Here is a 15,215-nt window from a genome sequence, read left to right on the forward strand (position 1 = left end):
GAGAGTCCAGGTGACCCAGTCAATCAGAGGCAGAGACAAGACTCACATCCAGGCTCCCAACCCTTGCCTGGCGTCCTCTTTTCTTCACCAAGTTTCTGGTACTAGAGTAACGTCCAGATGCCTTTAAAGATCCTAAGAATATGTCAAGGGATCTTGACTGCGGGGCTCTGCAGACACAGAATATAAGAACCTGCTCAGTTTGATCTACATGAAATCCTTGTTTTATTCAGTGGGCTGTGAAATCCTTGATTCTCCCAGTGCTCATATGATCATAAACACAAACACCAACACGGGTATAGTCACATGGCCATGCAACATGACTGGACAGACAATCAGATGGTTCAAAAACATAATTTTTAATTCTTTTGGATTATCACTGGAATGAACATTTAAAAAGTCGTACAGAACTGGTGGAATGACCCACCCCAATTCTGAGATTTTTGTCAGGCTGCCTCCATGTCTCTGAAAAACCCCTCCCAGTTCTAGCATTCTTTGAGTCTCCCTGGTAACCATCCGCTGGTGGAAATGACAATTAAGCTGTTCAGCAGCCTTGTTCATTTAGTTCCCCCACTATGGCTCTGTGCCAGGGTCAAGGAGGCCTGAATTTATCCACCTGCAGCAACATGCCAAGGGAAGAGGCAACCTCCCAAGGTTAGGGATATGTCTCAAGATACCGAGTACAAGAGGCCTAAACCTGGATGGATGTCATTCACTCATCCACCACCCCCCATTCACTAATCCACCATTCTTAGAACATTCACTCCTGCCTGTTATATTCCAGGTCCTGAATTTTGGAGAGACAAGATAAGGTAGGAAAACAAAAAGAAGGTTTACCACTGTGTGTATAATGTGCCACTATCAATGTCATGTAAATACATATATGGATATACTCAGCAGTAATGTTGCTTCCTCCTAGGAATCTAAGGGAGGGGTGGGAAGCTGGGAGACTTACTTTTCTCTGCATCCTTTTTGTATCTTTACAATTTTGCATGAGTATGTACTGCCTACTCCAGAAATCAGTTTCAATGTAAAAAGTGTTTCTGACTGCCACCCAGCGCTCTGGTCATCTGAGCAGGCTGAAACCTCCGTCCATGGTGGTCATGGTGTCAGTGGCAGTGCTTCGGGGTCAGTAAGTAGGATGAATAAATAGGCATCTTCTGGCCTTGTTGACTACAGCTCTGTGGCCTCATCCAAGAGGCTGCTGACCTGAGAGGGCTCTGCCCACCCACTCCCAGCTTGATCCCACCCCCACGGGGTACTGTACCCAGGATGGAGGTAACAGGGGTAACCTGTCTGCTGTGGCCTCAAGAGACCCGTTTGTGTGGGCGTCATGTGGTCACATGTGAGTGAAAGTCACCCGGCCTGTGTGCCCCTTTCTTTCCCCAACAAATATTTCCCTTGGAACCATCAGATGCTCTCCCACGTCTGCTGTCACGCTGAATGGGCCGCTTTCGGCCGCTGTGGTGTGCGTGCTCCCTCCTCTCCTGCCAGAACCAGGAATGCCACTCACTCATGTCCCTGCCTCCAGAGCTGCTGAGCATGGCCCAGGACCCAGGGGTGGCAGACCTGGATTCCCATGTTCCAGTTCCTCCAAAGGTGCAGCCCCACCCTGAGATGTACCAGTACTTAGATTGGAGGAGACTGTGTTGATCCCTTTGGGCCAGACAAGGCAGGGGAAGACACACTGGATGGGTCTCAGGGGTTAACTTCTCCAGAGACTTTTCTCAGTGAGTCCTCCTTGGGGGCCTCAGTACTTCATGCCACTGCCCTCCTCCCCACCACCTCCCAGAGAACTGGAGACTGTCCTCAGCCCTAGTTTGTTTGTTTGTTTGTTTGTTTTTGGCTGCCCTGTGAGTCTTGCAGGATCTCAGTTCCCCAACCAGGGATTGAACCCCGCGCACGGCAGTGAAAGTACCAAGTCCTAACCACTAGTTGTTGTTGTTCAGTCACTAAATTATTCAACTCTTTGCAAGCCCGTGGACTGCAGCACGCCAGGCTTCCCTGTCCTTCGCTATCTCCCAGAGTTTGCTCAAACTCATGCCCATTGAGTCGGCGATGTCATCCAACCATCTCATCCTCTGTCACTCCCTTCTCTTGCCTTCAATCTTTCCCAGCATCAGGATCCTTTCCAATGAGTAGGCTCTTCACTTCAGGTGGCCAGAGTATTGGAGCTTCAGCTTCAGCATCAGTCCTATGAATATTCAGGGTTGATTTTCTTTAGGATTGAATTCCCCTTCATCCCAATTTTAAAAGTGAAGAAGCTGGAACCCAGAGGTAAAGTAACTTCCTCCCAAGTTCACCTAGCCCATAAACCTCTCAGGCTGAATTCAGCCCAGGTCGGCCCAGCTGGAAAAGCCACCTACCTCTCACTCCACCACAAGGCCTCCCGAGGGGATGCTACACTGGAGAAACAGGCTCAGCTTCTACAGCCCACAGAAGCCCAGACCACAGAGGAAGAGGCTGATGCTGCTGGTTATATTAAAATGTAAAACCCTCGTGCATCAGGACTCCATAAATAAAGCGAAAAGACAAGCCACTGACTGGCATAAGATAGTAACAGCCGACCCAGGTTTAGAGCCGTCACAGATCAATAAGAACAACACCAACAACCCAAGGAAATTCAGTCCGGGATACAAAGGCAATTCACAGGAGAGGAAATCCAGAAGACCCATAAAACGATGAAAATCTTTCAGCTCCAATGATCAGAGACATACAAATTAAAAAATATAAAGGAGAGGCATTTGGGCCCTCTCAGACTGACATAAATTCCAAAGTCTGATGATTGCAGCTTAAGCCTAGATGGGGTATGGAAGAAACTAGCCAGACTTTCAGATTCTAGGATGTCCATAGCCGTGTGGTTTGTACGGTGCAAAACTGGAAACAAATGCCCATCAACCGAAGAAAAGATTAATAAAGTGTAGTACCTAGAGTGAAAAGGATTAGAACACTGATAATGTACTCTGCAGAGCTCTGCACATTAACGTGGATAAATTTCAAACAAAATGTTGAACGAAAACACGTTGCAGAAGGCAACGTACAATATTATATCATTTATGAAAACTTGAAAAATCTGCAAAGCAAAACTTTATGTGTTTTATGAATACATACATACACAGCATAAATATGAAAACATGTACAGGAGTGATTCACAGCAACCTCAGGGAATGCAGTGGTGACCCTCCAGGGTGGGGCGGTGGGTGGAGGTGGGGAAATGGGCTGGGAAGCCCCGGTTTATTTGTGATGTCATGCTTTACAATCTAGGTCCCTGGGAACATGGTATGTATTTGGCCCTGTATTTCTTCATGTTAAATGTTTTATAATAAGGAAAAGCAGGGAGCTGGAAGTTGCTCCAGGGTCAACCATCTCCCAGGTCACTAATTACTGTTAGAAAATCCCATCTGAAATGTATCCTAGTCACTGATCCTAATTCTGCTCCTTCAGGATCCCATGTGAAAACCCAACTATTGATGGCGTCATCCGAATTGGCTCCTGCCCTCAGCAGGCTAATTGTGTAGGCTGGCAACTGCAGAGAGAAACCCGCATCTCCCAGCCACTCCTTCCATTGCCACCCTATTCCACCCCTCAACAACCCTTCCAGCCCTCTCAGCAGATGGCTGCTCACACAGCATGTTCTTTTCTGTGGAAAATCCTTAAGAAGCCCAGAGGCAAAGGATGCTCAAAAAAATTATGTTTGCCAGTGGCGTTCTCTTTGCAGACTGTGGACCAGACTCAGTAAGGGATACTCAGTGGGAGAAATGAGCTGGGAGTCATCAGGACATCTGTTGCTGAGTTGCTGTGTGACTCTGGGTAAGTGACACAACTTTCCTGAGCTTTGGTGTCTCCCCGGGTACACTGAGGGAGAAGCAAACCTAGGAGCTTCAGCAGGGACTGGGGAGCTTTGTAACACACAGATGCTGGGGCCCCAGAATCAGAATTGCCTAAGGTGGGGCCCTAGAATCGTCTTTCTAAAGAATTTTCCAGTGATGATGATGCCTGGGCAAGTCTGGGAATCCTTAGATGGTCATTCCAGGTTGGACATCCACGTCTGTGAGCAAACGCTAACCACACCACCTCGCTTTTTCTCCCCATCCCCAGTGCCTTCCTGCATCCTTGTTAATCATCACCCTGAATAGTTTATGCCAAACAGGGTGCTGGGTGAGAATGAGGGAGCAGATGAGCTCTCAGAACACAGCCCCTCGCAGCCTCCCACTCCTTAGTAACTGCAGGGAAGCTGAGAAAGAAGGCGGGGAGGAGGGCAAGAACCCTACCCTCAACGGGGAAAGGAAGGGCTGGTGGTGGGGACACAGCCCATCTGCCGAATTCCTGCCCCTCCACTCCAAGACACAGCACCCCAGCTCCTAGAGCAGCTCCTTCCTTTCTTCCCTGCCTCCACCCCAGCGAGGACAGGAGTCCCTGCAAGTCACAGAATTCTAGAACATCAGAGGCAGACCAGTGTTTTCCCAATTGTAGCCATTCACCGTCATCTTACTACCTGTACTATTACTTAATTGATACTTTCTTTTGCATTGACTCACTGTTTTTTGTTTTGTTTTTTTTTTTTTTTTTTTTTTACTTGAATGCCTACTTTAGCCCCACTCTAAGCAATAATATCTGAGAAATAACAGGTTTGATGTGCTAGTAATTTTTTTGGTCTAATACACTTTAAAATAAATGCATAATGATTTCCATTTTTAAATGTCCATTTATTTCTCTCCACTTTTCAGAAACATCAAACCAGTCCATCCCTGTTGTTTTACAGAGATGCAGGGAGACGCAGGGGGAGGTGGCATTTGCCACTGTTCACACCACTGGGTGGAACCTCATATTCCTACAGGCATACACACTGGAGAGACTAAGTGGTACACACCACAGTGGGGGGGTGGCGCAGGCTCCAGGCACCCTGGTGACCTTGACCTCTGGAGAGACCTTCCTTTGGTTGTGCACTGCCCCCTCCTGGCCGGTCCTTCTGTAATGTGGCTCCACCTGGATGGAGCCACCTGGAGAGCAGGCCTAGCTGCATTTAATGATGCTGAGATGAGAAGCTGGGATAGTCTGGGAGGGCATCACTGAGGAGGTGGCACTTGCCTTTGGCTTTGAAGGATGAACGGACTGGGATGAGCTTGAATGTCTATTAGAAAACTGTGATAGGATCCCATGGTCAGTGGTTCATCTGGGGGAGGTTTGGTAAGCAGAGGAGTAGTGTCATGCCAAATGTGGTGTGAAGAGCAAACAAAGAAGAGGGACTTCCCTGGTGGTCTGGTGGCCAAGAGTCTGTGCTCCCGATGCAAGGGGCCTGGGTTCAATTCCAGGTCAGGGAACTAGGTCCCCCATGCCATACCTAAGATCCCTGGCGCAGCCAAATAAATAAATATTGCTTTAAAGGATAAATAAAAGGACAGGCAAGAAGAGAGTGACAGGGGAGAAGAGCATGAGGGCAGAGACTGCCTGGAGGGAAGAACAGTGTAGCAGTGGTCCAAGCCAAGAGGGATGGGGCCTACCTCTGCCCCTTTCCCCCTGGGGACCCCTCCACGTCAGTCCCTACCACTGGGCTTGTACCCTTATGGGCAAGAAGAGACAATTGGGTTCCTTGCTCTCCAAGGACACTTGCAGCTCTGAGAAAGAAAATCACATAAAGAAGAAATTATGCCGATGAGACTGTGGTTTGTTACAAGCCTTTGGGCAGTTAATCTGGCTTTAGCTATTAAAATAAACCCATGCATCTCCTCTGGCCCACTTTTGATTCCATCCTACAAAAACTGAAGCTCCAGTCTGTACAGATGTATTTACTAGGCTGTTTTGAGTGGCACCGTTGTCTTAGCCAAACAACTAGAAGGCACTAAACTATATCATGCTGTCTCCTGCCTCTGTCAATTGCCCCACCGGGGGCTGGCTAGGGCACTCTGGCAGCCAGAGCCTGTCCAAGGCGTGCCACTCCCTGGCTGTGTGGCTGAGGCCTTGACCTCACTGAACCTCAGTTTTCTTACCTGAGAGCTGTTAGGGACTTCATTGGTGGTCTAGTGGTTAGGACTCCACACTTCCACTGCAGGGGTATCAGTTCGTTCCTTGGTCAGGGAACTAAGATCCTTCATGCTCTGCAGTGAATAAAACAACAACAAAAACAGGGCTGATAACTAGCTCTATGCTTCCTATGGTGCATCCCATAGTCTTATGGTACCCACTCTACAAATGTGAGCTGCTACGATTACTCAAAAGTCTGTGGCAGAGCCAAACGTCTGGAGAAACAGCTCTGATATGTTATTAACTGAAAAAGCAAGTTGTGGACTTTTGTGTTTAGCATGACCCCCTTGTGTAAAACAAAAAAGAGAGAGTGGACTAGAGAACTGAAACCTTGCCAAGGATGCCTGTGTCTGTCTGCAAGGAAGTATATGAGGCCAGGCCCCTGAGCTGTTGAAGTGGGCTGAGTATAGGGAATATTACTCAAAGCTCAGCCTCTCTGTACACTGGTGCTGAATCAAATCTCAGAGACAGCTCTGGGTGAAGCAGAAAAGGACAGCTTTATTGCTTTGCCAAGCAAAAGGAGACACACGGATTTCTGCCTTGAAAGACTATGTGTCCCAACCCAGGAGGATTTTTTTTTTTTTTTTTTTTTTTGGCCATGCAATCCAGCATGTGTAGTTCCCGGACCAGGGCTCAAATTCACACCCCCTGCATTTGAAGCACAGAGTTTTAACCACTGGATGGCCAGGGAAGTCCCCAACCTGGGAGGGTGTGATGAAGGTGATATACCAATGGTTCAAAGGTGAAGTCTCTGACGTGTGAGTAGGGCTTAATCGGATCTCAGGTGGCCTCCAATCTTGATGAGATTCTCTGGTCCCTTTCACTTTGCCGCGCCTCTCTTAATTGGCAGCCATTCAAATCTGCCCTTTGGAACTCAGGGAAAGTCATGGAAGCTGGAGTCTTGTCTATAAGAAACAGGAGACAAAAGGGACTTTGTACCTGGGAGCCCCACAGGGCCTCACTTGGGTGTCAGGAAATGGGATGGGTCTATGGCCATACCACCCAAAAGGTGCCTGATCGTGTCTGATCTCAGAAGTTAAGCAGGGTCAGGCCTGGTCAGTACTTAGATGGGAGGAAGTGGGCTGGGAATGAATGAAAGAGAGAAGATTAACTCAGTCTTTATATATCTATAAACTGTTTGACTTGTTACTTCAGTAATAACTTTTCAATCTTTTATAACCTTTAAAAACTCCCATGAGACTGAAGGAAAAAAGAAACAGAGAAACTGTCATCCTAGAAGAGAGAAGAAAGCTGTGGGAAACCAGCTGGCCCAAGTGACTTGGCCCAGGAAGAACCCATGGTCACAGTGGATAAGGGGGCCAACTTTGGGTGCTGGGGGCAAAGGGAGCCTCTCTGGAGAGTGTTTGTGTTGGTTTTAGTCCAGTTTCTCCAAAGAAGAAAAGAAAATTTGAAGATCAGAGAGGGCAAGAGACTAGCCCAAGGTCACACAGCAGTGCCAGATCAAAAAAAAGGAGTTTCCTGACTCCTGGCCCAGGATCCCCTTCCTTATATTGAGCTACCTCCACTCAGGAGCCACTTTTGCTGGGAAAATAAGGGAGTAGAGTCCTACCTGTTCAGCTTCCTTCCCTTCTATTAACATTCATTCCTGCACTCATTTCCTGAGTGCCCTGCTCAAGAAGTCAAGATAACCAAGGCGCACGGCTTACCCTACCCAAGAGTCACTCACAGTTGAGTGGCCTGGAAGCTTCTGGCTCCTAACACTAAGAAAGACATCTTTTTCTAAGTGGAAGAAAATGCTCTGAGGCCAGTTTTGTGTGTGTGTTGATTTGTTCTCTTTTTTTCTTTTTGATGCACTGTTTTGTTTGTTGCGGCCTTAATTGTTGCCATGTTATATTTTATCGGTTTAATGTTTTGATTTTATGCTTGGGCCCCCAAGGCAATTCAGTGAAGGGTATGATTTGGAAAATCAAGGAAATAAAGAAATTGTCCACAGAAGAGGCAGCCTCCCAGGAGCCAAGGACAAAGTATAAGTGCCTAAAATGAATTTTATTAGGAACAAAACAAAAACAAACAACCTGTTGCCAGACAAAAGGTATTAGACTGTCTTGGTTTGGTTTTTGTTTAATTTAATACCAATTCTCCATTTCTCCCAAGGTCATCCAAGGACAGAAGACTCAGTTTCTTCTCCACTGACTTCTAGAAGCCTCCCACATTTCTGTTTCCAGGTCTGTACTCACATGTGCCCTGTCTGCTCTGCCCTCCTCTCTTCCTCAGGAGGCAGGCTGTAACCACCCTTGCACTGGCCAGTATTTATGGATTAAGGGTGGGAATAATGCAGCCAACAAGAGAACCACCAATTTGCCTTCAAGGAGTTTACATTCTACTAAGGCAGGCATTCTTAACTGGGGCCATAATGCCCCAGGGGGCTGAAACTGGTTCTTGGAAGGGTTAAAAAAAACTTTGATCTTCCTAATGATTTACATGTTCATCACCCTGTTTGCCATCTCAGTGAGTAGCTCCACCAGCCACCCAGTCAGGGGCCAGGGCATAGTCATCAATTTGAGTTGCCAATCCCCTCTGAGCTCAGGCTCCTGGTAATTGACCTTGTGGCTGCCCAGTCCATGAAGGCTTCCACTCTCTCCCTGAAAATGGATGCATCTGTCTTCACTTTCCACATTGCCCAGCCTAGATGCCAGGGCCCAAAGGTTAGACATCTCTTTTGCCAACATTCTAGACCCCTATGCCCTTTTCTCCACCCGTCCGGCACAGCCCTGGGCCTGGATAAACCTCACCCAGGACTTTCCCCTGCTTGTACGTGGGTAGGTGAGCCTCAGTGGGGAAATCCCCCTGCCAACAGGACAGGACACACTGGGGTTGTCAACACTGTGAGGCATTTGGAATTCTGTGGGCAAGTTTGCTCCTCTGAAGGCACACTCTCCTCCTTCCTCCAAACGCCTCACCACCTCTCCCTAGCTCTCAGCAGACCTTGCCTCCCACTTTGCAGAAAAAAATAGAAGCCGAAGATGAAATCTCCCTTAACATCCCACTACAAACCTACATCTACATCTGCACCCATCCTCTCTTTGTTCCCTCTTTTGGTTCTAGAGAAGTCATCCCTCCTTCTTTCCAAGACCAGCCCTTCCACCTACGTGCCTGATCCCATCCCCTCGCACACGCTTGTGAACATCACTCACTGGTTGCCTCCCCTCTTTCGCACACCCTTAATTAATCTCTCCCCTTGATCTGCCATCAGCCTGAAAACAAACTCAGGTCTCTTCCACCTTCTAACATACCTCCCCTCCCCTAACACACACACACACACACACACACACACATACACACATGGAGCCCATCACAACGTCTCTCTCCTCCCCTTCACACAAATACTTCTCAAAAGACCCACTGCCTCCCTCACCCCTCCTTCACTCATCAGATCGCTGCCATCTGACCCTCTCCATCACTTTACACAAACAGTATTCCCTAAAATCACCACCAACAGTCCCCATGTCTGTCAATAACTGAAGTCGCTGGTCCCATCCTCATCCTTCTGACATCTCAGAGCATTGCCCCTTGACTCTTCCCACTTGCCAGAAACTCTCAGCTTCCTTCCCTTGGCTTCCTTCCCTATGCCCACTCTCCTGGGTTTTCTCCCACCTCTTGGGCCCTCCTTCGCAGCCTCTGCAGGTACACCCTCATTTTCACAGCCACAATCTGTGGGTGTGCCTCACAGCTCCATCCTGGGGCACTTTTCTCTTCTCTCAACCACAGCCATGTGATCATCTGTCTCTTGACAACTTCCCATCCTCGTGTGCTTCCAAACCCAGGCCTATTCAACATCTACCTCCAGGGTCCCAAAGGTCTTTTAAGCTCAACACGTCTAAAGTGGAACTTGCATTTTTCATGACCCCCTCCACAGCCTCTTATCCTCACTCACCCAGCAACCCCTCCCAGTTCACCTTCGGTTTTCCCCATGTCAGTGAAAAACCACTGCCTGTTTTCATGAAAACCTCAGAGGTCATCCTGACACTCACTCTCCATCCCCTCCATTCCCACACATCTCTATGATAATTTTACTTCCTGATACCTGGAAACTTCCACAGCCCTCCACCTGTACTGCCACCAGCACCACCCCTGTGATACTCTCCCTGGATGCCTGCCTGCCCTCCTAACCCTAACCTGTCATCTTGCAGCTACTCACACACACACACACACCCCATTCCACTCTCTGCCTACAGGGGTCACATTAAAATGCAAATGTTGTCCTGTCCTTCTTGGACCTACACTGTCAGTGGCTTCCTAAATCTCTGAGGATGAAGAGAAAGATCCTCGATATAGAATCTGCCTCTGCCCTCTTTCCAAACTCCCCAGTCCCCCTGCTCTCCCTCTGGGCCCTGTCATGAAGGCGTTTTCTCACCTCTTCTCTCAGTGGTACCTTCCACCTCGTGCCCTTTGCACAGGTCCTTTCTTCTGCCTAGGAGTCTTCCCCCTACCCCACTCTCCCCTGCACATAGTTCAGAGGTCCTCATAGAGATCACTTCCTCAGGGAATCTTTCCCTGACCCCCAAGCAGAGACAGATCCTGTCATCCTGTCGGACGGTTTCATGGTAATGGCTGATGGACACACAAGCGCAGTACTATTCTTGGAATTTTTATGTGCGTTTCTGCTTAGAACTAATTTACTCCTCATGGCAACCCTATCAGGTAGAAATTGTAATTACCTCTATCTTATGAGTGAAGAAACTGAGGCACCAAGAAGTTATATAACTTAGCGAAGGTCACCTAGTTAATAAGAGACAAAGCAGGAGTTTGAACCTGGGCAGAATGACTCCAGCATAGCTTTTAAATACTCCTCTTCCATAAGAAAAAAACTCTATCCCTTTCTTCTCTACACTTATTCACCACTTGTAACAATGTATTTGTATGTGTTTGTTTTTGTTAAATAACAATATACATGTAACAAATTATATGTATTTGTTAGATTATGTCTCCCGGTTAGACTATAAGCTCTATTGGGGTAGAGACAGTTTTATTTCCAACAGTAGTTGTTCAATAAATATTTGCTAAATAGCTGAATGTAGATTAGTCTCCTCCCTCTTCCTCACTTACCATATTCCATCAGTTACCTGGTCCTGTTCCCTATTTCTTCCTGGAGGAATCGTTCCTAAGCCTAGGATGGTCAGGTATGTGCTTACCCTGTATCCTAAAATTGGGCGGAAAACGTTATGTGTCTGTACACCTTCAGAATTTTCTACAGCAAACGTTAGGTGCTTCTTGCTCTCTTCATTTTCTCGATAAACACATGAAGTTAAGAATAGCTGATTCAGGACTTCCATATTGGTCCAGTGGTTAAGAATCCGCCTGCCAAGGCAGGAGGCATGAATTCAATCCCTGTTTTGGGAAGATCCCACATGCCATGGAGCAACTAAGCCCGTGTGCCAACAGCTACTGAGCCCATGTTCTAGATCCCATATACCACAACTACTGAAGTCCTAGAGTGCCCTAGAGCCCATGATCCACAAGAAGAGAAGCCATCGCCACAATGAGAAGCCCAAGCACTACAACTAAAGAAAGGCTGCGAGTAGCAATGATGACCTAGTGCAGAAGACCAAATAAATAAGGAGACCCAAATAAATAAATAAATGAACATCCAAATAAAAATTTTAAATATATGTTAAAAGAAAAAAAAGAATAGCTGATTCAAATATTCCCCAGCCTAACTCACCCTCTCCCTGCCAATCTCCTCTCCACAACTACAACACCCTCACATCCAGTTTTGTTCTCCACAAATCCATCCTCTATGAGTTGGTCATAGCAATCTTTTTTTCTTTTTTGGCTGTGCTGGGTCTTAGTTGTAGCACGAAGGATCTTCAATCTTCATTGAGGCATGTGGACTATTTAGTTATAGCATGAGAAGTCTTAGTTGTGGCATGTGGGTTACCATGATTACCAGCCTCTCTCTTTCCTGCGAGCTTTGAGGGCAGCTGCCACATCTTATATATCCCGCAGTCCTAGCCTAAGGGCTTGTCGAAGGTATGGAGCTCAATAACTATTCAATGAATGAATGAACGATGACAAATAGCATCGGTTCATGTGTTCTAAAAGATTTGTGAAATGATTAAATGAGTGGGTAAGTGGAAGTTCGAGTCTAGAGAGAGCTGAATAGGATGTTCAGAGATGAGTAAAACCCGATCGCAGCGGTCTCACACAGCTAAGAGGAAGACAAATGCCTTCAAGGAGCGAGTCTGAAGGATTTAAGAGGGAGGTGTTCTAATCGTAGGCGGCCCAGGGGGCGTGTCCGGATCCGACTCCCGCCCTCCCCGCCAATAGGCGTTCTCAATGCCTCCCAGGCCTCCTCCCTTTTCACCCGCCGAGGCGGGGCCGGCCACCTTTGGAGATAAGACTACGCTTCCCGGCGTGCCGCGCGGCGGGCGGAGGAGGAGCCGGAAGTGGGGGGCGCGAGGTCTAAGGGCACAAGGGAAGTGGCGGGCGGGGACTGAGGGGGGCGTGCAGGTGAACGGACAGGCCGGGGGTCGCGGGCATGGCTGAGGCCAGGAAGCGGCGGGAGCTCCTTCCCCTGATCTACCAGCATCTGCTGCAGGCGGGCTATGTGCGTGCGGCGCGGGAAGTGAAGGAGCAGAGCGGCCAGGTAAGCGTGCGCGGGCCGTGTCTGAGGGCCGCGTGCAAGATCTATGGAGAGGCGGCCCGCGCCTCTTCCTCTGGCGGCCTGCGGGCGCCCAGATACCGGATCCCACTGTGCTCTGGGACGCGGCCCGGGGTGCCTAAGGGGCCTCAACCTCTGCCCCGCACCTCTGTGGCTCCCAGTTCCTCTGGGCCTCAGTTTCCTTATCTGTGGAGTGGGCGGGCCGGGACGTGAGACCGGACGCTCTGGGCTTTATAATTCCCGCGCCCCTTACCTCCACCCCCTTCCGGGAGCGACAATTTAAAATTTCGAAGTGTCGGGCCACGTGGCTCGGCGCGGCCCCCTAGGGCGAAAAGGTAGCTGCGAGTCGGAGGAGAGGACCGCTACCAGCCCTGAAAGGAGCGAAAGAGCGCCCCGAGAAGGGCCTGAAGCTACTAAACTGAGCTGGAGCGCAAGCCCGAGGCAGCTTTTCTGTACTGATTGGGAGTTGAACTCGTGGTGTAGTCATTCTTACCTCATCCATTCCTCTAGCAGCTGTTAATCTGGCAGTGGGGGTGCTGGTGATAGAATAGTGAGGAGGGTCCCTGGGCTCACTAATTAGAGTTTACAGGCTAAATCTGTTAGGGGAGATGGACATAAATCAAAGGACCGCAAAAGTAACTGTGCAGTCAACACTGCATCAACTGCCAAGAATGAGAAGCATAGGGTGCTAAGACAGGAATGGCAGATTGCCTTAGTCAGGCATATCCAGACCTGCTTTCCTGAGGAAGTGAATGCTGCTTTGAGATCTGAGAGAAGGAAGTGGATGTTCCAAGTAAGAATGCAAAGTGTTGCATATGTACTGGCCGCCAGAAAGTTTCTTATGACTGAAGTGTGGAGTTCAAGGATGGCAGAGATCTCTGGGGAGACAGAGGCAGGAAGCGGGCTTCCTTTGGTTTTGGTAAAGTAGTGGTAAGCCACTGGAAGGTGTTAAGTTGGTGTGGTGGCTGTTGACTTGATTAGTTGGTGTCTCTCTGGCAGGCTCTGGCCATGATACTTGCTCTCAGGACCTCTGGGAGAGACTAAAGGATGACAAATAAGACATCATCTCTGCTTTTCCCAATCTTTGGACCTCTGTAGCTTTTCTTCAGTTATATCACTTAACAGCTACAGGCAACAAAAGGGAGTACCTATCTTCTTTGGGGTATTTGCCTAGATGAAAGAATCCTGCCCTTATGAAGCATATATTCCAGCAGGAACAGACAAATGACTGAATTTTTTTTTTTTTTTTTTTTTTTAGTTAATGATACAGTGTGTGGGGTGATGGTAGGTGCTAGTTGTAAAAATAAGGCAGGTAGAAGGGATAAGGAATGTCAGAGTTAAATTATCTATAGGGTGGTCATGAAACCTGAATGAGAAGGTGAGTTTGGGCGAGGACCTGAAGAAAGTGAAGGAGTGAGCCATATAGTTGGCAGGAGAGAGCATTCGAGACAGAAAGAACAGCCAGCCCCGATGGGGGCGGAGTCCCCTGACAGATTTGAGGGCCAGTGTGCCTGGGGCCAAGGAAAATGAAACTGACACTTTCAGTCACTCAGTTACAGTCTGAATGTTACTGGCTGCTGTGCTGTGCAGTTACTATTGTAGATTGTCTCCTTCAGGCCTGAGAGCAGCATCTTAGATGGGTACTACTGTTATCCCCATATAAAAAAAGAACCTGCAAGTTTAAAGAGCTGAAGACAGTAGACTCTCCAGTTAACAAATTCTCTTTGCCTGACCCCAGATGCACCCTCCTGGCCACTCTGCCTAAATCCCTGGGCCCTGCATTACTCACTCAGCCTCCCTGGGGCACTTGACATCCCAGGTTCTTGACATTTGCAGAGAGAGTAGATTTCTGATCTTGGCTCCAAAGGGCTTTGCTTCTACCAAAGGAATGGCACCGTTTGGTTCCAGTCTCTGCCCAGTGGGTGAGCAGACAGCATGGGTGTCTAGTCTGTGGTTCGTACTGCCTGGGGAGATTGACCAGCCTGACTTTTGAAAGGTCAGGGGTGGAAAAAGCCCTGTCTTGTGGCACCTAAGCCTGGAGAGTGACAGGGAGGCTGGGGGCTGGATAAATGCTAGCCTGGAATATTCCCACTTTGTCAAAGGTACTTCTCACAAGAATATTGTCCTAAAAGGTTTTAGTTGGAAGTACTTGCCCTGCGTGTCTCTGAAAGGTTTGGGTGGTCCTGGCAGGGCCGAACAGACATATTGCCCAGAGCAGAAAGACCCCCTTCTCAGCCATCTTTCTGTGGATCATGATGTCATGAGAGTGGGGCCCAAGGAGGAACCTTGCTGTACTCAGGAGGGTTAATTGCTGCTTTCTCTTTGCTTCTCTGCAGAAAATTTTCCTGAGTCAGCCTGTAACCCTTCTGGACATCTATACACACTGGCAACAGTAAGTCTAATGGGGCTGAGGGAGTGTAGGAGGGACACCCCAAGCTCTCAGCATGAAATCAGCTACTAATCTGGTTTAAGATCTGTCCCCATAACCCACTGTAGATACTATTATCACCTCTAGGAAGCTACGCCACAGATACGGGTGTCTCTCTGGTAGTAGAGAGGACACTGAGAGCTCTGA

General features: G+C 48.3%; 1 protein-coding gene and 1 long non-coding RNA gene across 3 annotated transcripts in view; one reads left to right on the plus strand and one right to left on the minus strand.

Annotated features, from left to right (window-relative positions):
• Positions 1–1,515: 1,515 nt before the first annotated feature.
• Positions 1,516–9,932, minus strand: LOC129635539 (uncharacterized). The gene is made up of 4 exons (XR_008706329.1): positions 9,634–9,932; positions 6,720–7,100; positions 5,985–6,092; positions 1,516–2,191 (listed from the first exon to the last, which is right to left on the minus strand). It is a non-coding gene; the product is annotated as an uncharacterized LOC129635539 (long non-coding RNA).
• Positions 9,933–12,452: 2,520 nt separating this feature from the next.
• Positions 12,453–15,215, plus strand: part of TCOF1 (treacle ribosome biogenesis factor 1) — a 38,208-nt gene continuing 35,445 nt past the window's right edge. Inside the window, exons 1-2 of one of the 2 annotated variants that reach the window (XM_055558577.1) lie at positions 12,453–12,625; positions 14,977–15,032. In XM_055558577.1, the coding sequence (XP_055414552.1) occupies positions 12,518–12,625; positions 14,977–15,032 (164 nt within the window). In that variant the 5' untranslated portion in view covers positions 12,453–12,517. The remainder of the gene's footprint in view (positions 12,626–14,976; positions 15,033–15,215) is intronic. The other variant, XM_055558584.1, reaches the window with a different exon arrangement.

Source organism: Bubalus kerabau, chromosome 1 (assembly GCF_029407905.1).
Source record: "Bubalus kerabau isolate K-KA32 ecotype Philippines breed swamp buffalo chromosome 1, PCC_UOA_SB_1v2, whole genome shotgun sequence".
NCBI lineage: Eukaryota > Metazoa > Chordata > Mammalia > Artiodactyla > Bovidae > Bubalus > Bubalus kerabau.